The sequence below is a fragment of the Trachemys scripta genome, chromosome 2 (assembly GCF_013100865.1).
Source record: "Trachemys scripta elegans isolate TJP31775 chromosome 2, CAS_Tse_1.0, whole genome shotgun sequence".
NCBI classification, from domain to species: Eukaryota; Metazoa; Chordata; order Testudines; family Emydidae; genus Trachemys; species Trachemys scripta.
The window spans coordinates 14606329-14629727 of record NC_048299.1 but is presented as its reverse complement, the minus strand read 5'-3'; the positions used below and the strand labels follow the sequence as shown (position 1 = coordinate 14629727).

The window sequence follows — 23399 nt, the reverse complement described above, 5'->3', positions numbered from 1 at the left end:
CATTTGAAGTCAACAAGATATTTTTTTTGTTTCCTTTGCAAAATGATAATGAATAAAAAATTCAGTATTATGTACAGTATATGACAACATTTGCATCGACATTATGACATCCCCATTATTTAATTTGGGGATCAGGAGCTGCAAAATTGTGAGGAATAAGCTCTAGTGTCAATAGTAGGGCTGGGGTTCATTTTTCTATAATTTGAGGCTGGTGAGCATGAATCTAAGGCAGTGTATTAAATTTAGAGGAATAGAAATCACGTGAATGGTAATGGTTTGGGGGGCTAGCTCCTTGACCCAAAATATGTAACTTTTGCACTAGTAGTACAAAAGGGATTTAAAGGTACCTTAAAGAGACATCTGGAGATTCCTCTTTCACAGAGGGGAAGAACTGCTGTTGTTCTGAGACATACTGGGTGTGTAGCTGGAACACATCATCCTATGATATTCAGCTGATGGAATGGTCTCTAGGATAGCCCTGTGGCTGCTCTAGTTTGTCCCCTAGGCAGCACCAAGTTCAAAGTAGGAGAGACAGTTTGGAGCCACCTTTGTCTCTCCCACCTCAGTTGCACAGACTTATGGTTCCCTGGACTGAGTCTTTCAAAGCAGTCTAAGGAATTTAGATATATGTTCCATTAAAGTTCGTGAAAGTTGTGTGTATAAATCCTCTAGTGTGTCAAAATCCTCTTTAATAATCTGGTGGGGGAGGGTCCAAATGACTTGGAAAATGCAGTTTTTGAATATATAGTTAGTATTGTTGTTTGTTTTTAGTTTTAAGAATGGCTCTCTAATAAGAGAGAGGATCAGAGATGACTGTGCTTCAGGCTCCTGGGACGAATTCTCCAAAGCCCTAAAATGTACTGTTGTTGGAAACAATGGAAACCTAGGTATGAACCTTAGCAAAGTAGAGTTTGCTTGGATGCAGTCATTATTTCACAGGTGGTAGAAGTGAAAACTTGGGTGGTGATAAAGACCAAGAGTTAAGAAATCCAGAGTGAGGGGAGAAAAATAGTCCCAAAATGTACCCAGATATATTCTACTTTGTTGGAAGACCAGTTTTCATTTTAGCCTTTGTCTTGAGTGGCCACTACCAGCATCTTATTCTGGAAGCTGTCTTGGCAACTGAAAATGGGATAGTACTGTTTCATTACCACACACACAGGACACAGTTTGATCTAGAGAATAAGTTAAGCACTTAGTGTACTTTGTATACATTGTATTTTGTGTCAAACTGTTTCATAATTACACAAACAGGGGAGACACTTTGATCAAGAAAAGATGAGAGATTTCAATCAGCACTAAATAGCAGTTGCCCATAATGATTTAAAAGAAATAAAAAATAGAATAGTTAAACTATTATGTCATGACAGTAGTAGTCTTGAAATGGTGTAAAATAATGAAAATATAAAGATGAAAAAAACCTAAAATAAAATGAAATTTTGAAATTCCAAAATGAAAACCTTTCAGATTTTTCCTTTAGCAGGAAATTCTGAAAATATTTCTTTTCATCCCGATTCAGCATGAAAACAAATTTTGAAATGTTGAAATTTCCCACAAAATAGAAATTCTACGTTTCAACCAGCTGTACTAGGGTGGGTCTTTATGTTTAAAACTAGAGCTGTAATAGTGAGGAAGATGGAGGGCAATAAAATGTCTAGGGAATGAAAAAGGCTTTCATAAAAATTTTCACTGTTCGCCATGGGTCATATCTAAAGTTGATTAAAGTCAATGGGTGTCCGAGCAGTGAAATAACTAATAACCATAGTATGACGTTGTGACCGGGGTCCTAATGGGGGCCAACTATGATCACTCAATTAGGGTGAACTGCAAAGAATGGGGCAGACAATCCCCATAAAGCTAGTGGATATTCCATATTTAGATTTACCAAGCCAGCATAAAACAGATTCTTTATTACTTTACTGGTTACTCAGAAGTCCAAACAACACAGTTCCCTTAAAGTGATCAAGCCTCAGGCCTCCATCCAGGTATCCACGTCAAAGATGATGAAAATTTCTGTAAATCTTATTTCATCATATAAAAGAAAAGATTCTACCAATCCCAAAGTATCGGAAACATTACCTACCAGGTTACTGAATATTCGATGTTACCCAAATACACGCTACAGCCAATTCTTATTAACCAAACTAAACTTTATTAAAAAACAAAAGAGAGAGAGAGTATGGTTAAAAGATCAATATGCATACAGATATGAGTTCAATTCATTTAGGTGCAGATTCATAGCAGAGATGATGAGCTTTGTAGTTGCAAAAAGTTCTTTTAGAAATAGTTAATAGATTATAGTCCAGTGTCCAAATATCATAGTCAGGGCATATTGGCATAACTGGGACCTCAGTCTTGCCCTGATGAAGCCTAAGCAGAACTGATATAACAGAATCAGGACCAAAGGATATTTTATCCAATTTCATGTCCTTTTTGACAAGTTGGAGTTCAAAAGGTAATTAGCATGACTTTGAAGGAGATCCATCACTGGTACTTAGCTATATAATTAACATAAGGCAATTTGTTTGTTCCTCCACCATTCACAGATTATTTGCTATACAGCTCAAAGAGAGATGAGTATAGAGAGAGCCCATGTTTACAATTCATTTAAATGCTAGGATGTTCTTTTGATCTCTGAATTATCAGAATACAGCATAGACAGGGACTGTTGATTACATTGTCGACCCTACTCATACATCTGTAAATACACAAAAACATTATCTCCCCACGTCTTTTGAGGGTTATTTATTTTGCAGGATGTTTAACCCTTTCTAGCCACGTGTCACAGACATTTTTAATATTGAAATGTTACGTTGTAAGCAAATCAGAGCAAGTGAACAAAGCACTAGTATCAATGTTACATGATAGTCATGCCTAGTCTACACCTGAAATATTTGCCAGGAGTGTGAAAAAAAAAAACATACCTGTAACCAACATAGCTATGCTGGCAAAAGCCCTCTTGTAGCTTATTGCAGCTTGCACTTATTTTGGCAAAAAAGTTTTTTTGCCGGTATAGTTTATTTTGTTTGGGGAAATTGCATAAGTTATACTGGCAACAGAACTCTTTTGCTTGTATAAACTGTGTCTGTACTTGGAGGGTGTGCTGGTATGGCTCTACTGGCAAACCCTTTCTTGGGTAGACAAGACATCAGACCTTTTCCCAATGCGAGTCGGTGTTTCAGTACTCAGTGTCGTATTTAAGTGAATTAAAACTATTTTCCATTATGCAGAGAATCAAAATAATAGTTGAAATAGTTTGTCTATTTATACTTTGTAAAAGATTTATATTTGAGGATATTTTATTTTCCCTCCTGAACTTTACTGTCCCACATATAAGTGTATTGGATAGCTCCTAGTGAAGTTGACGAAAGCTGCATTTGTATGCATTCTAATAAATAAGACTGGGCCTTGTTCCAGTCAGCTGACCATCTAAGATACTCCTTGGACTTTCTCAGCTCTTCTTTCCCCACCCCCATTTTCTTTTCCTTATCTCATTCATTGACAAGTGGCAACAGACCTTTCTCTCAAATTGCTCCTATCTAGAAAACCCTCTCTGCCTCTTATCCCTGATCTATAACTTCTAATGCTGTCTAAAAAAGCCATCAAATCTGACACCAAGAGCCTTCCAGTTTGCCTGTGCTCCTTCTCCTAGCTTCCTATCACTTGTTCCTTTCGTCTCTCCCTTTCCCACTTGCCCTGTATCTACTGATGCTACCTCTAAGATTTATTGTAACCTACGTACACTATTTGTATACGTGTGTATTTGGTTGGTAATTTCTGTTAGTGAGGCTGAGTTGCTGGATTTGTCTTTTTTTATTATATGGTTTGTGTTTCTATTGAAGTATTAAAGGTGCCTGGAGTCAGAGATGCTTTTAAAAAACACATTCTTATTAATCAATGAAAATAGAATAAATTAAATGAATGTGTGGACTGGAATTGGTCAGGAAACATTCTGTGATTTTATTTTGTGTATGGAAATTGCTATACAGAATTTAAATTTATTGTCTAATAAATCAAATTACTTTGTCTTGCTTCACTCTGTTACCATTCTGTACTCTTATGGGCATTATATACACTTGTTATTTTTCTAGCCATTTGCTGAAACTAATACTTTTTTGTGCCAGAAGAAAACATGACTATCTTTAATTTGCTTTGATTTAAGGTTTCTATTTTGATGTGATAGAGATTACTCCTGAAGCTGTTGGGATTCACAGATTCAACAGAGACAACAACAAGGTAGTAATAACCTATTTAACACAGTGTAGTAAATCATGTTGTGTTCATGACTTAAAGGAGGCTCATCCCATCAAGGCCTGAGAACTTTGCTCTCTTCTGCATCTATGGTTATTCCTTCTGGATTTCATATACTGATGTGATCCTTAGAGTGATTTTCTGAAGACATTTTCTGGCCTGTGTCCCAGGCTTAGAGGTATCCACAGTACTGATTCTGAACCCAGCTAGCTCATTATAAACTGACTAACGTCTATTTATCGTGCTCCTGGGTTAGGGGACTTGATGTGCTCTGAAAAGTGCAGTGCAAACCAAATAGTGCTAGATTAACATAGGCTGTTGCCACAGCTGAGACTAAAGTAGGGTTACCATACGTCTGGATTTTCCCGGACATGTCTGGCTTTTTGGGCCTCAAATCCCCGTCCGGGGGGAAATCCCAAAAAGCCGGACATGTCCGGGAAAATAGGGAGGGAGGGCCAGGCGGTGTGGGCCCAGGGTCCGGCGTGGTGCTCGGCAGGGGCTGGGGCCAGGGGCGCGGGGCCGGCGCGGTGCTGGGCCGGGAGCCGGGGGCGCGGGCATTTGGCTGGGGGTGCGGAGCTGGGCCGGGGGCGTGCTCGACTGGGGGCGCGGGCACTTGGTTGGGGGTCGGGGTCGTGGGCACTTGGCTGGGGGCCAGGGCCGGGGTTGGCGCGGTGCTCGGCCGGGGCCGGGGGCGCGGGCACTTGGCCGGGGGCCGGGGCCGGGGTCGGAGCGGTGCTCAGCCGGGGGCTGGGGGTGTGGGCAGTTGGCCGGGAGCCGGGGCCCCAGGGCCCAAGCCGGGCGGGAGACGCCAGAGTCTCTTGGTCTGGGCCGGTCGGCCACCGAAGGGAGCCACTCGGCCAGGAGGGCCGGACTGAGCCGCGCCGCACCCCGCCCCGCCCCAGCCTACCTGCTGCCTCCCTGTTTTAGGTTTCCTGCGAACATTTGATTCGCGGGAAGCAGGGGAGGGGGAGGAGCAGGGGGCGGAGCGTTCAGGGGAGGGGGCAGAGTTGGGGCAGGGCTGGGGGCGGGGAAGGGGCGGAATTGGGGCGGGGCCAGGGCCCCATGGAGTGTCCTTCTTTTTAAAAATTAAAATATGGTAACCCTAATTAAAGGTTTGAGTTTTGTACACTGGCATCCATTTTCTGTGGGCACAAATCACTTTTCTAAGTCAGTGTCTAAACTGTGAGGATTGTTGCGGAACAACTATGGTACTGTAACTATGCCAGCATAACCTTGTAGTGCAGACACAGCCTACAGCAACGGAACAAGTTTTTCTGTCACTGTAAGAACACCACATCCCTGAACAAAGTTAGCTAGGCTGACAGAAGCTATCTGCTGTTGAGCTAGCTACGACTACACTGGGGGTTAGATTTTCACAACCCTAAGTGTCATAGTTATGTAGGTGTAGACCAGGCCAAAGTCCCTGATTTGCATACACAGGCAGAGGTGCACACATCTTAGTGGCACAAACTATGGGCACAAATAATTGCTTGGTTAAGGATGAACTGAAATTTTGGCCTTTAAAAAGTTACTTTTTTTGGCCAGCTCCCCCTAAATATACAAAGTAAAGAACTTTCCCCGCCTCTCTGTCTCGATCCAAACGGTCTGAGAGTCATGTGGTGGGCTGTAATGAAACACTGGACCAAATCAAATTGGAATGAAAATAGAATAAATTTTTTTGGGCAATGGATGTTAACTGGCTTATCAGGTCTATCAGTAAAGATGCTAATGAGACTAATAATGACTGGAAATTGTAATAATCATTGTTGAGTGAATAGAAGTTAGTACAGTCTGTCTTTATAACCGCACCAATCTCAAACTCTTACTGATTAAGGGGTTGAAAAGTTCTCTCTTACTGTTATCCAAATCATAGGCAGTTATTACATTGCATGGGAAAATGCTACAGATGATAAATAATTATTTATGAAATGTAGCTTGCCTCAGGTTTGTATCTGGCTGTTTTCTTATTTTAGTTGCCTTTCTCATATTGTATATAACTAAAGGAGGAAAAAATATTTTCTTTGAGTGGCCTTTACACATTCCCGCCATTGCAGCTCTGATAATAGAACGTTTCGTAGCAGGTCCTGTTGGAGTGCTCTCATGTCCTCTTCTGCCCTTCCCCCTTCCCCACCCACTGTTTCTGAATATTCTGAAGGTGAGGCTATAACAGGGGGTGTGGTACACTGGTCACCTCAGTTCCTTCCATGTGCAGTTGCTGATGGATTGGAACCTTCCAGATTGGACTTGGATCCACTTCTTTAATCAAATAGTGCCATAGTTAGTTAAGAGTACAGTATTTTATTTTATAAAAGTATTTTATTTATTAATATGTTGAGACTCTCTTTAGGTTCTGCACCTCAGTGCAGTCTCATGGATTCTGTGGTGGATCCAAAGGGAAATCCACCAGGTTTTAAGTGAAATCCTTTTTTCCTGCTGTTTTCCTTGCCTCCAGCTCCTGTATGAGGTGTCTAGCGTTCTTAGGAGAAGGACACATTCTTTCTTAGTGCAAAGTATATAGGACATTTACTTCAAAAGCCCACAAGGAGCAGCAAAACTGGCTACCAATTCTTCTGTTACAGGAGGACCTAGTGGCCAGACCCTCCGGTGCTAATCAATTTGGTTCTGTGAGTAAAGTTAGGTCTGCATCCTTTGAGAACTAAGAATCAGCAACCTAAAGTTCTGCAAAATGAATTATCCTCCAATGCAGGGAAAAGAGTAAAACTCTTGATATTGAGAGATCCTAAGTTGTCACCAAGAGTAGCAGAATGGTACATGTGTTGGCCTCTGTTAGCAGAGCCAGCCCTGTCAAAAGAGCCCAGACTCCTGGTTTGGGGCAGAGTGGTATTGCGTGATGCTGCCTCCATTTTTATGTCCAAGCACCATCTGGAATCCCTTTCAGATTCTTTGGGATTGATTCCAATGTCATTCTCAAATCCTAAAATGAAGTCTAAATTGGAGGTTCCTGGTATATCCCATAAGGCAGGTGATATGAGTGTTACCAATCCAAAAATCATCTCCAGTGCTGAGGAGCCACCTGTGCCAAAGTTAACAATTATAGCCCACTACATGGCTCAGATCCTAAAATAGCCTCAGATCCAGAAGACACTACAAATTACAAAATAAAAGGGAAGCAATAGAGGCACCTGCTCTGCTTTCCCCTATGGGGAAAAAGACAAGAGGTTATGGAGCATATCCAGATCTTCCCTGAACTGTCTTTTCCCTCTCCATCAACTCCTACAGGCTTGCTGGGAAAATCATCTTCCCCTTTTTTAGTTTTTAAGTTTGCATAGACCTCTAGTGTCACTGTTTTCAACTACCTCAGATCTGAGGTTGGATGCACACTCCAGTGTGGCGTCAGATAGACAGGTTACTTTCCACTTGGTTCTGTTTTGCTTACAAAACATATATTCTCAATGACCCATACTCACACAGAACACACCCATATCCAGGTGGGTTCCATGATACAGAAGCTGATTCTGAGTACTGCCAAGACTGGCAGTGTCCTCCTTGAGCTGGATGGTCCTATTGGCCATCTCCTAGGTATTATGAGGAAGCTGAACATATGTAGTCATAAAGGGAGTCATCCCCTCTGAGACACCTCAGTGGCCCCAAATCTGTCTACATCAGCATGTATAGACAGCAATCTCCAGTGGTGGTCCCAGATACTCTTTCAGAAGAAGAACCAATGTAGAGTTCCAGGACACTGATTTAGAGACTGGAGACCAAATCTCTCCAAGTGATAATGTAAGAATAGCATAGCATCTTCACTGTCTGATGATATAATATAGTTCCATGGCTTGGTCTTTAGAAGGGCTTCCAGTTTGAATATACCATTAGTCTCTATAAAAGAGATCTCTCATCTATTTTTTTATAACTTGGGGGCTCCTTCTAATTCAAAGATCACTCTACCAGTACTGGAAGTACTTTTGAAGCCACCTAAAATAATTTGATTTAATCCAGCTATGAGTCTGGTCATGTTGAAAAAAGCAGCTGCTCTATGAAGGGTTCGTGCTGTTTCACACTCACCTTGCTCCCAGCTCACTGATGGTGGCTGCAGCTGTTCAACAAGCAAAAATATGGTCCGGTGCATTCTGCTCTGTCAGATAGGGAACGTGGAAAATTAGACACTTTAGGGAGGGAGATCATCTGCTCATCAACTTTCTGTGTCAGAGTCTTAAACTACCAAGCTCTGATGTATCAATATCAGTTCTGTCATTGGGAAAAAATGGTTGTTTTTGCTAAGGACCTTCCTGAATAGAAAAGAAAGTTAGTGAAGCTGTTAATTACAGAGAGACAGTTTGTTGCCAAACAGTCATTAAGAGCTGCATATGATATTTCAGATTCTGTTTCAGGGGAAGTGGCATCTGCCATTGCCATAAAGAGACCTGCATAGTTCAGGTCTTCTGGTCTACCACCTGAAACTAGTGCATGTGTAGAAGATCTCGTGATGCCCTAGATCAATGGCCAGATCCCTTGGTGTCTATCAACCTCCAACAAGAAGGTTTGGAGTTCCTGTCTTCAGATATGGCTTCTGTTAAGCAGGAGGTCAGATTAGATGATCATAGTGATCCCTTCTGGCCTTAGAATCTGTACCACAGACAGAAGTATCCTTCTTCACTTTTCTCCTTATATTTTACCCAGAGGTACCCTGATCAACAACAGCAGCCTGTTCCTCAGCAACAACAAAAGAGAAAGGAACCACAAGCTTTGTCCCCAGAGAAGGCAGACAGCCTCATCCTCTTCTGCACCACGCCATAGATCTCAGGTTTGACAGGGGGAGCGAGAGCTACAATCCAATTTCCAGTCAACCTCTGACTCTGGAGATAGATATTCCCACTATTTCCATCAATAGAGTGCCATCTCCATGAAAAATGGATCCCAGAGATAGTGCCAAAATGCTATTCGATGCAATTTGACTCCTTCTCTCCCTATTCAGGGACTCCTCTCATAAGAACCTAGTAAGAATAGATGTTCTCTCCCTTCTAGAAGCAGGAACCAACAGGGAGGTGCCGAGAGACTTTAGAGGGGGAGGGGTTTTATTTAAGGTACTTCCGGATCCCAAAAAATGATGGCAGACTGAAGCCCATCTTTGACTTCAGAAAATGTAATTCTTCCATCAGGAAGTTCAGATTCCATATGATGACTTATGCTTTCACAATTCCCTCTTTACCCACCCAAGATTGGTTCAGAACTCTGTCTCAAAGATGCATACTTCCATACATATGTATCTCAGACCTTCGCATCTCAAATATTTCCATTTCATGGTTGGGGAAGATTGTTATCAGAACAAGGTTCTTCCATTTGGCTTTTTCTTCCACTGCACAGTCATAGCAATACAGTTAAGGTGGCAGGTATTTACATATATCCCTATTTGGACAATTATAAAGGCTTTATCTCAAGAGTCCTTGACCATAAATATGGACCACATGCGTAGCCTTTTAAAAAAGCTGGGACTCGGAATAAATTGGAAAAAAATCACATTATCTTCCTCCCCAGAAGATCCCTTTCTTTGGGGCAATCTTAGATTCCTAATCTGGAAGAGCCTTCCTCCCAGAAGCAAGATTCCTAGAGGCAGTCTGTTTTATGTGAACAAATGGTGAGGAGCTTGTTCCTCCCAGCTGTGTAAGAAAGCTATAACACTATGGGACCGATGTGTCCTTCACAACATTTACTCAATAGCATTACACTTAGCAGGAAAAGACAACAACCTAGCAGATCAACTGAGCAAAGACAGGGACACAAATAGTCTCTGAAAATGTTATTGTCAGAAGAAAATATTCGTTCCATGGGGTCACAAAGAGATACATCTGGTCTCAAGGGCAGACAGTGAGATTGCCTGAGATTCTGCTTGACACCAGGAGTAGTTATCTTGTCTGTATCAGATGCATTCCTTTTCAATTGGGGAATAGGTCTCTTCTACACCTTTCCCTCATTCTACTCAAGAGGGTAATACAGAAGAAGAGGCAAGATATCATGAGGATAATTCTGATTTCCAGACTTCCTTCACCTCTTCAGAGGAGTGTACTGATTTCTTCCTATGACCACAGATCTGATATCTCAGCAGCATGGCCAAATCTTGCTTCCAGACCCCCCAGTCCATACACTTGATGGCATGGTGTGACAGAATACACCCTTGTATTCACACCCTACACACTATTGTAATGATCTTTGTACAAAGTATCACTTGTAAGGTATCATTAGAAAACTCATAATTTGTTGGTTAGTATTGTTGGTAAAATATATGTGGCAATATCGTATGTGAAGTTATAAGATTCCCTTATATGATGTTATTAACACATGTTCCAAATCTCACAGCCAAGCCCAGGCAAAAGTCAGGTCTGTCCTAAACAAAAGAAGGAATGTATGCTTGCCTTAATTTGCATTTAAGCAGTAAATAGAGTCATCAAGGAGGGAGGGAAAACAAAGGAAGTTCAAACTGGTGAAAAAAAGCAGCGGGGAGTATCTTTTGACAGAGGCCTGCTCTACACTACAGGGTTAGATTGACGTAAGCTGCCTTGTGTTGAACTAGCTGTGGAAGTGTCTTCACTTAAATTTGGCTTCTGCCAACATAACAGCCTCTCGACGCTGATTTAGTAACACTACCTCCATGAGTGGCATAGAGTCACAGTTGATGTAATTAGGTCAACATAGTGTCAGTGTAGACACTGTGATGCTTATATTGACTGTTACTGGCTTTCAGGAGCTGTCTCACAATGCCCCATACTGACAATACAGGTGCTCCTAGTGAAGATGTGCACTGTCGACACAAGAAGCCAAGAGTGCACACACACAAGCAATTGAATAATTGTGATGTCTGTATGTTGACATAAGTTAGGTCAACATAATTTTGTAGTGTAGACATGGTCATACACTCTTTGTCTCCTGGGTTTCAACTAGAAATGTTTTTCAAGAGGGGGACTGAAACTATAAAAAAGAGGGACAAACACCCCCAGGCACCCCTCGCTCTCCATGCCCATGGCATTCACCACACCTGAAAAGACAAAAGAAAGCAGCAGTTGGACTTGGGGAGAGGGGTCCTGATCTGATGAGTTTGGTCAGTAATCTGCTGGAGCATGTGGTGAGAGAGTTTGCCTTGCAACTAAGATCGTTTCTTAAGTAGATGCTAGTAAGTGTTTCATCTTTATTTTTCTTGTAATCATTTCTTTTATGCCTCATAAAATCATAGGACTGGAAGGGACCTCAGGAGGTCATCAAGTCCAGTCCCCTGCACTCATGGCAGGACTAAGTATTATCTAGACCATTCCTGACAGGTGTTTGTCTAACCTCTCAAAAGTCTCCAATGATGGAGATTTCACAACCTTCCTAGGCAATTTATTCCAGTGCTTAATCACCCTGACAGGAAGTTTTTCCTAATGTCCATCCTAAACCTGCCTTGCTGCAATTTAAGCCCATTGGTTCTTGTCCTATCCTCAGAGGTTAAGAAGAACAATTTTTCTCCCTCCTCCTTGTAACAACCTTTTATGGACTTGAAAGCTGTTATCTTGTCCTGTTATCATGTCTTCTCTTCTCCAGACTAAACAAACCCAATTTTTTCAATCTTCCCTCATAGGTCATGTTTTCTAGATCTTTAATCATGTTTGTTGTTCTTCTCTGGACTTTCTCCAGTTTGTCCACATCTTTCCTGAAATGTGGCACCAAGAACTGGACACAGTACTCCAGTTGAGGCCTAATCAGTGTGGAGTAGAGTGGAAGAATTACTTCTCATGTCTTTCTTACAACAGTCCTGCTAATACATTACTTATACTCACTTAAAATCTCTTTGTAGTTCATAAACTTGTTTTACTCTTTTAACTAATCCACTATATTTAAATTGAAGTGTCTGTGACTATTAAGGTAATAAACTGGCATATTATTCCCTTAAAGGAATAATGGACTTAATATATTTGTAATGTCCAGGAGAGGGCAGGGCAGTACAGGACATATATTTCTGGGGGACGATCTGGGACTGAGGGGGTATTGGGGTCATCCTGCAATATAACCAAGGCTGGTGAGGGCCAGGGTGTAACTGGCAGGTTGCAATTATGCATAGACACTCAGGGTGTGGCTTGCATGCTGGAAGGCTGTTTGTGAGCAGCCCAGGGGGGAGCCACTACCAGCAAGGCATTGTAAGGCACCCAAGTTTACAGGGCAGAGTTGACACAGCCCCCACTGGTCTGAACTGTGCCCCGATATGTCACACTTGGACTATAGGATTCTAACTGATTTAGAGATGTCTTGCTCATCAGAAGTGCAGTGTTATCTGCTGGAGAATTGCTAATATAGTTCCTATTTTTAAGAAAGGGGAAAAAAATTATCCTGGAAACTACAGGCCTGTTAGTTTGACCTCAGTTGAATGCAAGGTCATGGAACAAATTTTGAAAGAGAAAGTAGTTAAGGACATAGAGGTAAATGGTAATTGGGATAAAATACAATATGGTGTTACAAAAGGGAGATCGTGCCAGACCAACCTGATCTCCTTCTTTGAGAAGATAACTGATTTTTTTAAACAAAGGTAATGCAGTAGATCTAATCTATCTGGATTTCAGTAAGTAATTTGATACATTTCTACATGGTAAATTATTAGAGAAGATTGGGATTAATGTAAGAATTGAAAGGTGGATAAGGAATTGGTTAAAGGGGAGATTACAGCGGCTCACTCTAAAAGGTGAACTGTCAGGGTGGAGGGAGGTTACTAGTGGAATTCCTTAGAGACTGGTCTTGGGACCAATCTTATTTAACATTTTTATTATTGACCTTGGCACAAAAAGTTGTGCTAATAAAATTTGTGGATGACACATGGAGGAGGACTGGAATATCATACAAGATCTGGATGACCTTGAAAACTGGAGTAATAGAAATGGGATGAAATTTAATAGTGCAAAGTGCAAGATCATGCATGTAGGGACTAACAACAAGAATTTTTGCTATAAGCTCAGGATTTATCAGTCGGAAGTGACAGAAGAGGAGAAAGACCAGGGTTGATTATATTATTATTACTATGAGCCACCAATGTGAAGCCTCTATGAAAAAGGCTAATGCAACCTTAGGATGCATCAGGTGAGGTATTTCCAGTCAAGATAGGGAAGTGTCCATTATACATGGCACTGGTGAGACCTCATCTGGAATACTGTGTGCAGCTCTGGTTTCCCATGTTTAAGATGAATTCAAACTGGAACAGGTGCAGAGGAGGGCTACTAGGATGATCTGAGGAATGGAAAACCTACTTTATGAGAGGAGACTCAAAGAGTTTGGCTTGTTTAGCCTAACCAAAAGAAGGTTGAGGGAAGATATGATTGCTCTCTACAAATACATCAGAGGGATAAATACCAGGGAGGGAGAGAAGTTATTTAAGTTAACCACCAGTGTGGACACAAGAACATATGGACATAAACTGACCAGCAACATGTTTAGGCTTGAAATTAGATGAAGGTTTCTAGCCATCAGAGGAGTGAAGTTCTGGAACAACCTTCCATGGGGAGCAGTGGGTGCAAAAAACCCCTAACTGGCTTCCATACTAAGCTTGATAAGTTTATGGAGGGGATGGTATGATGAGATGCCTATAATGACATGTAGCTATGATGTGACTGCTAGCAGCAAATATCTCCAATGCCCAGTGATGGAATACTAGATGAGGAGGGCTCTGAGTTACTACAGAGAATTCTTTCTCAGGTATCTGGCCAGTGGGTCTTGCCCACATGCTTAGGGTCTAACTGATTGCCATGTTTGGGGTCCGGAAGGAATTTTCCCTTGGGTCAGATTGGCAGAGACCCTAGAGGTTTTCACCTTCCTCTGCAGCATAGAGCACAGGTCACTTGCAGGTTTAAAGTAGTATAGATGGTGGATTCTCTGTAATTTGAAGTCTTTAAATCATGATTTGAGGACTTCATTAACCCAACCAGTGTGTTCCCACAATTGTAGATTATTTTAAAGCTTATCAGGAGCTGTTAAAGAGAATGTGTTAAGGACTGGAATTTGAGGAGTCAGACATAGTGGTTGAAGCAGGAGTTGGGAGCTGGGAAATGGAACCAAGGGTCAGAACTAGAGTCAGAGACCAAATGCTTGATCCCAGAGTCAAGCCAGAACCAGAGTCAGGAATCAAAGACAGAGATCAGAACTGGAGTCAGAGGCTGAATGCCAGAGCCAAGCATCAAACCAGAGTCAGAGCCAGGAATAGGAGCTGGGTTACCTGGAGTCAGGGAAGGCAGGAGCAGGGCTGGAACAGGGCTGGCATAGGATAGGAGTGGAACTGGTACAAGGCAGGAGCAGAAGCTAATGCAGCCACAGATGAATGCTTTGAGCAGCCACTGTACTACTGCTGCTGCTGGGCTTAAGAGCTGGTCTGCTGACTCTTCCAGCCAGTCAGGTGGGGCAGCCTACTACAGGTCAGCTGTGCTCGTTAGGTTGCCTGGGGGTTAAGCTAGTATGTAAGCAGGCTAGCTGCAGGTCATTACCCGTGACAGAATGGCAGTGATCATTTCCCTTGGAGTTTGTTCAAAAGAAAACATACAAGCTATTTGATAATCTTCAACCAGATGTACAAAGTAGAATATCTCTTCCAATTATTGAGGGAATCCTTGAACTTACGGGCTACTCCAGCATCCATCATAGCAACCTCAGAGGGCTGAATGCAAATATCAAGTCCCACCAAAAGGATTTGAATATTTCTATTTGCATAATCTCTAGTGGTTACTGCAATTAATGAAATGTCTAAGTGGGAGGTATTGCAGTCCCTTCTAAGAATCATAGAATAGAATATCTGGGTTGGAAGGGACCTCAGGAGACCATCTAGTCCAACCCCTGCTCAAAGCAAGACCAATCCCCAGACAGATTTTTGCCCCAGATCCCTAAGTGGCCCCCTCAAGGATTGAACTCACAACCCTTGGTTTAGCAGGCCAATGCTCAAATCATTGGGCTATCCCCACCCCGAGACTCCCCAAAGTTTGATCTTTTTGGTCAAAATGTTTATTCTGCCTCTCTTCAGGTTATAATTACAAATTATCTAACTGTGCTAGTGAAGTATAATTATATCTAATGGGATAGAGCAACAAGTAGATAAGCTACTTGCAGATCTGAAAGAGGAATCTAAATCAATTTGTTCAGAGGGAAAACTCATTGCTAAGACCTCTTTACAAACAGCCCTGGACTCTGCTGACATGAGCTAGATCAATGGCTGTAGGATTTACAAGGAGAAGAGATTCATGGATATTTCATTTGGGACTCCCCAAGGAGGCCTAAACAACTGTGCAGGGCTTACCATTTGATGCAAAGGATCTCTTTAATTAAAAAAATGGATGAAACGTTGCACTCCTTGAAAGACTCTCAATCTATACTTAGTTCTTAGTTCCCAGATTTTAGGAGGAAGCATTCTAAACTTCAGTTTTATTCTAGATGGACATCTCAGCCGATCACTTCTTCGTATTTTTATCATAAGAAACAGTAGGATCAGATGAGAAAGAGGTTGAGGTTCCAAAAGAGAGAGCCTGCCCTCACTATTTAGCAGCCAACTATCTTAGTCTCAGAAGCAGCAATTTTGATGTTTCAGTTGAGGATACCAGACTAGAATTTGCGGAGTTACACCTTCCTCCCTCCTTTTTGTTCCCACCTTTTTTTCCCCAAGGAAGCCTAAGCTGCAGTTACATCAGAGCATTAGGTCATCCAAGAGGGGTATACCCTCCAACTTCATTCCACACCTTCCTGTGGCACCTCACGCTCCATGTCCCTATTCAGGGACCAATCTCATATGAGTCAAATGCTGCAAGAAATAGCTTCTCTGCTGGAGTTGAGCTCAATAGGGCAAGTGCTGTTAGCTTTCAACAGAAAAGGATTTTATTCTGCTTATTCCAAAAAAGAAAGAGGGTTAGTGGCCCATACTAGAACTGGGACTTCTTAATGCTTATGTAGTGTGCACCAACTTTTGCATGGTGACTCCTGCATCTATCATACTCCTTCTAGATCTGGTGCAGTACCCTCAACTTGCAAGACACATACTTTCATATGCTGTTATATCCATTGCACACAAAGTTTCTTCACTTTGTGATATCACTCAGTCACTATCAATTCAGAGTCCTTCCATTTGGCCTTTTAGCTATACCTTGAGTATTCACAAAGTACTTGTCAGTAGTAGCAGCAGGTTAGGGTTAGGGACCCGGTGCTGAGCGTCTCCTCAGGCACCATGCCTCCACCCCCCGGCACTGACATTGCAGTCGGTACTGGCTGAGAAAACCAAGTTGGCACCGACCGTGCTGACTAAATCAACACCACATCTGATAGCACCAACGAGAGCGCCCACATCGGCACTGCCGGCACTGACATCAGAACTGCCACAGAAATTAGTGCAACAGAGAGACTTGGCTGTGTCCTCGGCACCTCAGTCCCCACTACTCGGTACTGAGAGCTCTCCCTTAAGTTATAGAAGAGATCCCCATACTTCTCATGGCACGGTACACTTGTCGAGTGATGATGATGATGATGTGCAGGAACCATGTGCTTTCTCACCGCATCACTCATTACCGAAAGACTGACGACTAACCTGGAGCCAGAGGGTCCTAAATACTCTTATAACCAGTCGGCCCAACCATGGTAATGGACCACCATGGATGTATACACAGATGGCCTTCCCAATGCAATGGGCATTTTGGGAACGCTGGACAACTTACTGGGGCCCCCAATCCAGGCCACCCACGGCTCAGAGGCGAGCTGAAGTCTAATCCCACATCTCCCACCCCGCAACCAACGGAGGCTCAGGATGTTGGGGACAACACAGAAACAGCCACTGATCAGGAAGCAACATCTCCTGCTCACAATTCTTCCTCCTTCCCAGATAAAGCAATCATGCCACTCCTACCTACCTCGGTGGATGACTTCAAAACAGTCTCAGGAACTGTTTAAGCGGGTTGCCCAAAGCCAGGACATCCCAATGGAGGAAGTGCAGACAAACCAACACAAGCTGGTACAAATCTTACAACCTTCATTCACTTCCAAAATTGCTCCGCCCATCAATGATGCGATCTTAGAACCAGCAGAGACAGTCGGGCAGACACCGGCCTCAATTCTGCCAACATGCAAAAGGGCAGATAGAAAGTATTATGTCCCCACCGAAGGGATGAATTTCCTTTTCTCATATCCGCCTCCCACCTCCTTGGTGGTCAACGCTGCTAACCAACGTGGCAAACAACTACAGTTTCAATCGACCCCACACGACAAAGAATGCAGGAGGCTCAACCTCTTCGGATGAAAAATTTACTCCTCAACGACATTACAATTCTGAGTCACCAACTATTTGGCCTTGCTGATCAAATATGATTACGATAATTATGGGAAACTCAGCTCATTCACAGCGGAGCTCCCTGAGGAGAAACAATCACAATTCCAGGCCATTGTAAATGAGGGTCATCTCTTAGCTAAAACAGCCCTCCAAGCATCTTTGGATGTTGCGGACACGGCAGCCAGAACCATGGCCACGGCTGTAGTCATGCACTGGGCATCCTGGTTGCAATCTTTTGGCATACCTAAGGACCTCCAAAACAAGGTAGATGACCTACCTTTTGAATGAAAGAAGCTCTTTTTGAACAAGACAGACGAGGTGCTCCACTCAATGAAGGATTCCCGAGCCACCCTTCGCACTTTGGGGATCTACACTCCACCTGTGAAGAGAAGATGATACCAACCTTATCAGAGGAACAGGGATTCCTCTTCCAACTGACAGCAACAACAGTGACAATACGAGAACCAAAGACATCACCAATGGTCGCAGCGATGGAGAACACCTCAAGCTCAACGGCTGGCTTCTCAATCGGCTCTGCCCAAGCCACAATTTTGAAGTTTTGGTTGAGGGTCTGGACGAGCTCCCTCACCAGGCAATGCTTTCACCTGATCTGTCCCCATGCTTTGGACACTGCCTTCGCCCATTCTACCACATCTGGATGTCAATAACAACGGACCAACGGGTGTTAGATATCGTACCCCCTTATCTCCCAACTGCCTACACGGCCCCCCTCCCCATCCCTCTTCAGGGACCCTTCTCACAAGCACCTGTTATGACAATAAGTCGATCATCTACAACTAGGTGCCATGGAATGAGTACCTTCGTAACACACGAGGAAGGGGTTCTACTCCCACTACTTCTTGACCCAGAAGAAGAAGGGGGGATGGAGACCTATTTTGGATCTCAGGAAACTCAACAAGTTCGTACGCAGTAAAAAGTTCAAAATGGTGACCTTGGGCATGATACTTCCAGTGCTGCAAAAGGGGGACTAGTTTTCAGCACTCGACCTCCAAGATGCTTATTTTCATATTACTATGCACCCCACTCACAGGAAATTCCTGCATTTCACAGTAGGACATGGATACTTCCAGTACAGAGTACTACCTTTTGGCCTATCCACTACACCAAACGTTTTCTTCAAACCCTAGTGTAGTAGTGGCACATCTATGCAAACAGGGAATAATGATTTTCCCTTACCTGGATGATTGTCTTCTCAAAGGCCCAACTCAACAAGAAGCACTGGACTCAGTCCAGATGAAGAGCACACATTTCAGGGATCTAGGGCTAGAGATAAATGAATGAAAATCCACTCTAATCCCTATCCAACAACTGGACTTAATTGGGGCACATCTCAATGCCATAGAATCCAAGGCATCCCTGCCCCTGAACAGATTCACAACACTGACCAACCTTATCTCAGAGGTAAGAGTCAGCCCCCAAATACTGGCTAGTCCTGTCCTGTAATGGCTAGGAAACATGGCAGCCACAGCATTCATGGTATGACACACAGGACTACATATTCTCTGCCTACAGGGCTGGCTGAGCTCGGTATACATACCCAACAAGCACAGCTTGCACAAACGACTTACAGTATCACCCCGTGTCCTGAACTCTCTACACTGGTGGATAAGACCAGAAAATGTATGCAAGGGCATCCTGTTTCAACAGAAACCCCCATCAGTAATAATCATGACAGATGCCTCACTGATAGGCTGGGGTGCCCATCTGCACTTGCGCACGGTTCAAGGCAAATGGTCTCTTGCGGAGACTCAGTTACACATCAATCTACTAGAACTACGCACGAGCCATAATGCCTGCAGACACTTCCTACTGCACAAAAAGAACGAATCCATTCGCATCATGACCGACAACATTGCCTGCATGTTTTACATCAATCGACAAGGGGGCACTCAATCTCACTCACTGTGCACTGAAGCCACGAAACCATGGAACTGGTGCATATACCACAACATAAACATTTCGATCTCCTACCTTGCTGGCTGTAAGAATGCGATGGCGGACACACTAAGCGGGTACTTCTCTCGAGACCACAAATGGGAAACGAATGGGAGAGTCTTGCTCTCCATTTTCCGGCAGAGGGGCACTCCCCTCATCGACATGTTTGCATCCCCAATGAACATCAAATGCACAATGTTCTGCTGAAGAGCGGGGTGGGATCCTGGTCACTGGGGGACGTCTTTCTCATCACAGAGGATGCACAACTCATGTATGCTTTCCTACCAGTTCCAATGATATCACACGTGATACACAAGATATGAACAAACAAGGCCAAGGTTATCCTCATAGTCCTGACATGGCCCAGACAAGCATGGTATCCTTACCTGATGCGCAAGGCGATATGTGCCCCTCGAACTCTCCCTCGTTGTCCGGACCTGCTGTCTCAGAACAACAGTCCCACTCTTCACCTGCATCCGGAGAAACTCCACGTACAAGCGTGGCTCCTACATGGTTCCGTGATGGTGAACTAGCCTGCTCGGAACAAGTTAAACATGTGTTACTAAACAGCAGAAAAGTGACCAAAAGATAATACTTACCTTCAAAAATGGAAGAGATTCTTCTCCTGGTGTCAAGAAAAACACTTGATGGCCTCCACAGCACCACTACCATTAGTGTTGGAATACTTACTGGAGCAGAAATGATCAGGTTTAGCAACGAGCTCAATCAAAGTCCATCTTGCGGCCATTACTGCGTTCCATCTTGAGATTGACGGGAACTTGATCTTTGCACACCCAATTACTTAATGCTTCCTCACAGGTCTCCAGAACATTTACTCAGAAGTTTGTGAACCTGGGACCTCAATCTGGTGTTGAAATGCCTCACCACGCCGCCATTTGAACCCTTAGCCACCTGTTCCCTGCTGCATTTATCCATGAAAGTGGCCTTTCTGTTCGCCATTACTTCTGCCAGAGGGGTGAATGAGATCAGGGCACTCATGGCCAAACCTCCTTACATAATATTCTTCATGCTACTGGTCACGCTACATCTGCACCCAAAATTCCTACCGAAAGTAATATCAGCCTTCCATATGAACCAACCAGTCCATTTTCCCACATTCTATCCCAGGTCTCATGGTACTCCAATGGAGGCCGTTTTGCATACATTGGATGGTAGGCGGGCGTTAATGTTTTACCTGGAAAGGACTAAACCGTTCTGAAAATCTCCTAGACTTTTTGTTTCTATTATCATGCATTCGAAAGGCTGCGCAATATCCACTCAGTGATTGTCTAAATGGATCTCCATATGCATTCATCAGTGCTATTGTATTCAGAACACGGATCCTCCTACGCACCTCAGAGTGTATTCCACATGATCTGTTTCTACCTTGATTGTGTTCCTCAACAATTTTCCAATAATAGAGATTTGTGGGGCAGCCACTTGGGCCTCTGTCCACACAGTCGCTGGGCATTATGAACTCACTCAAGACTCCAGAGCTGACGCCATAGTTGGCCTAACCATACTTACCTCTACAACTCAAATGAACCCGAAGTCCCTCCTGCCTTCTGAGGAGCACTGCTCTACAGTCACCTGAAGTGGAGCACCCACAGGGACAGCACTCAAAGAAAAAGAGGTTACTCACCTTGTGCAGTAACTGAGGGTCTTCGAGATGTGTGTCCTTGTGGATGCTCCACTACCCATCCTTCTCCTCTCACTTTGGAGATTGCTGCTAGGACTCTACGGTAGAGAAGGAACTGGAGAGCTTGGGTCGTGCGTGCACTAGACGCGGCACCAACAGCACCGCAAGACACCTACTGCGCACGCGTGACCCACACGGACACTACTACCATAAATCTCTGATCGACGGCTCCAGCACCTGAAGAGGAGCACCCACAAAGACACACATCTCGAAGAACCTCAGTTTCTGCACAAAGTGAGTAACCTTCTCTTCCTGGCCTACTCAGACAGCCTTCAGCATGCAAATTCATTCCCAGCTAAATACATGAGCTCTCTGACCAGTCACTCTTTAGTTACATACAGGGCAATGCCCGCACATTCTTAGTCCCAGCCTTGTCTCCCAGAAATGTGAGTCTTATACTGTCCAGCAATCTACTGAACAATGCAAGCTCGCAGAAAATCCGTCATTTCATCAAAGAAAAATGATAATGAACCAGCCTTGTTATCTGAAAGGGTGTTTCTCCCACACAGTAATCAAAACACATGGATTGTGGACAGTATTAGAATATCATATTATACTAAAAATGACTATTTCTAGTTCATGTTACTGTTCATTCAATGAGAGCCTAGGCTATGTTGGTGGCATGTTTCAGTAGAAAACTAATTGTGGAACTCTCTAGAGCAGTCACATGGTTCTCAATGCATATATTTATCAGTCATTACTCTCTGGTGTCAGCATCAGGAGCTAATGCACAAGTTGGGAAAGCAGTTCTGCAATTTTTATTCAGATGAGTTCCTAGCTCCCACCGCTTGGAACCAAATTGTTAGCTAAACACCATGACTGAGATCCTCACACACAGAGACTCAAAGACAAAAAACACAATTACTTACCTTATAGTAACAACAAGGAGTCTGGTGGCACCTTAAAGACTAACAGATGCATCTGAAGAAGTGAGGTTTTTACCCACAAAAGCTTATGCCCAAATAAATCTGTTAGTCTTTAAGGTGCCACCAGACTCCTTGTTGTTTTTGTAGATACAGACTAACACGGCTACCCCCGATACTTACCTTATAGTAACTGTCATTCTTTGAGATGTTCTCTGCATGTGGATCCCATGACTCGCCATTCTCCCCACAACTCCCTCCATCCCTGCCACTCAGAGACTCTTAATCTGTATTCTGGGTGGTGAAGGAACTGAATGGTAGGATCTATCCCTTACCCCCTAGGGAGGGAGTCCAAGGGTGTGAAAGACGCATATGTGATCCATAGTGGACAGAACTGATAAAACTGCCAAACTCCTGTGCAGAGGGCACATACGCACCATGAGTGAGATCCACATTCACAGAACATCTCAAAGAACAATTGTTACTGTAAGGTAAATAACCGGTTTTTACAAGGGAGTAATCGCTCTTTACCACAGTGAACGAATCAGTGAAAAGGATTAACTTTTGTTTCCTTTTTTTGTAGACAAAAGGACAAATTTAAACTCTTCTGTGTATGACATTACTTAGTACATCTGAATTTTCTCTAATGTACCCCAGAGGAGATAATGTACTTGAGGCGAATTTCATAAGCAGCTGTTGGTGTTGAAGAATAAATGTAGAGGAATTTACAACTGACATTAGAAACACTCCCCATCATGCACTGATTTCAGGATTGAAGGATTTGCCAAGAGTGCCAAGGTTATGGGCTATATTCTGTCTGTCATGAGCATCTAGAAGTGCTGTGTGTATGTGATTGAAGACTAGACTAGTCTTAAAAAGACTAGTTTTTTTAAAAACCAGACCCCAACCTTGTGTTGTTTACTACATAAGGTGCATGTTAATTTAATGTATTCCTCTGATACAGGTTCCAGACTTTCCAAAGGAGGTGGAGATACGAGCATTGATTGAAGGACAGTTCATGGCCAAGAGGATTCATGCTGAAAAGCTGGGATATAAAATCAGTAAGTGTGATTAAAAACAAACAAAAAAACAGCAGAGGCAATGGAATCTCATATCAAGCACTAAAAGAGTGGTTCTGACTGTAATGCAGATGGTAAGGTTGTTATCTTGCCTGACAGGTACTGAAACTGATGTGAGTTTTGACTTAGGCTCTTGTTAAATGCCATTCTTGACTATGCAAAAAGGAGCCTGATTCTAGCAGATGCTGATTTAATTGGGGGTGATGAGAATCTCTCAGAATCAGGCTGTAGATTATTTCTTGAGGTATCCTGGATATTTCAATGTATTAGGCTTCACAAATAACTTT

The 23399-nt window shown here is 43.2% G+C and overlaps 1 protein-coding gene across 3 annotated transcripts in view; it reads left to right on the top strand.

Annotated features, from left to right (window-relative positions):
• XYLB (xylulokinase) overlaps positions 1 to 23399 on the top strand; it is a 145626-nt gene that overhangs the window by 35049 nt on the left and 87178 nt on the right. For all 3 annotated transcript variants that reach the window (XM_034759948.1, XM_034759947.1, XM_034759949.1), the window contains 3 exons: positions 772 to 887; positions 4163 to 4236; positions 22998 to 23094. In XM_034759948.1, coding sequence (XP_034615839.1) covers positions 772 to 887; positions 4163 to 4236; positions 22998 to 23094 — 287 coding nt within the window. The remainder of the gene's footprint in view (positions 1 to 771; positions 888 to 4162; positions 4237 to 22997; positions 23095 to 23399) is intronic.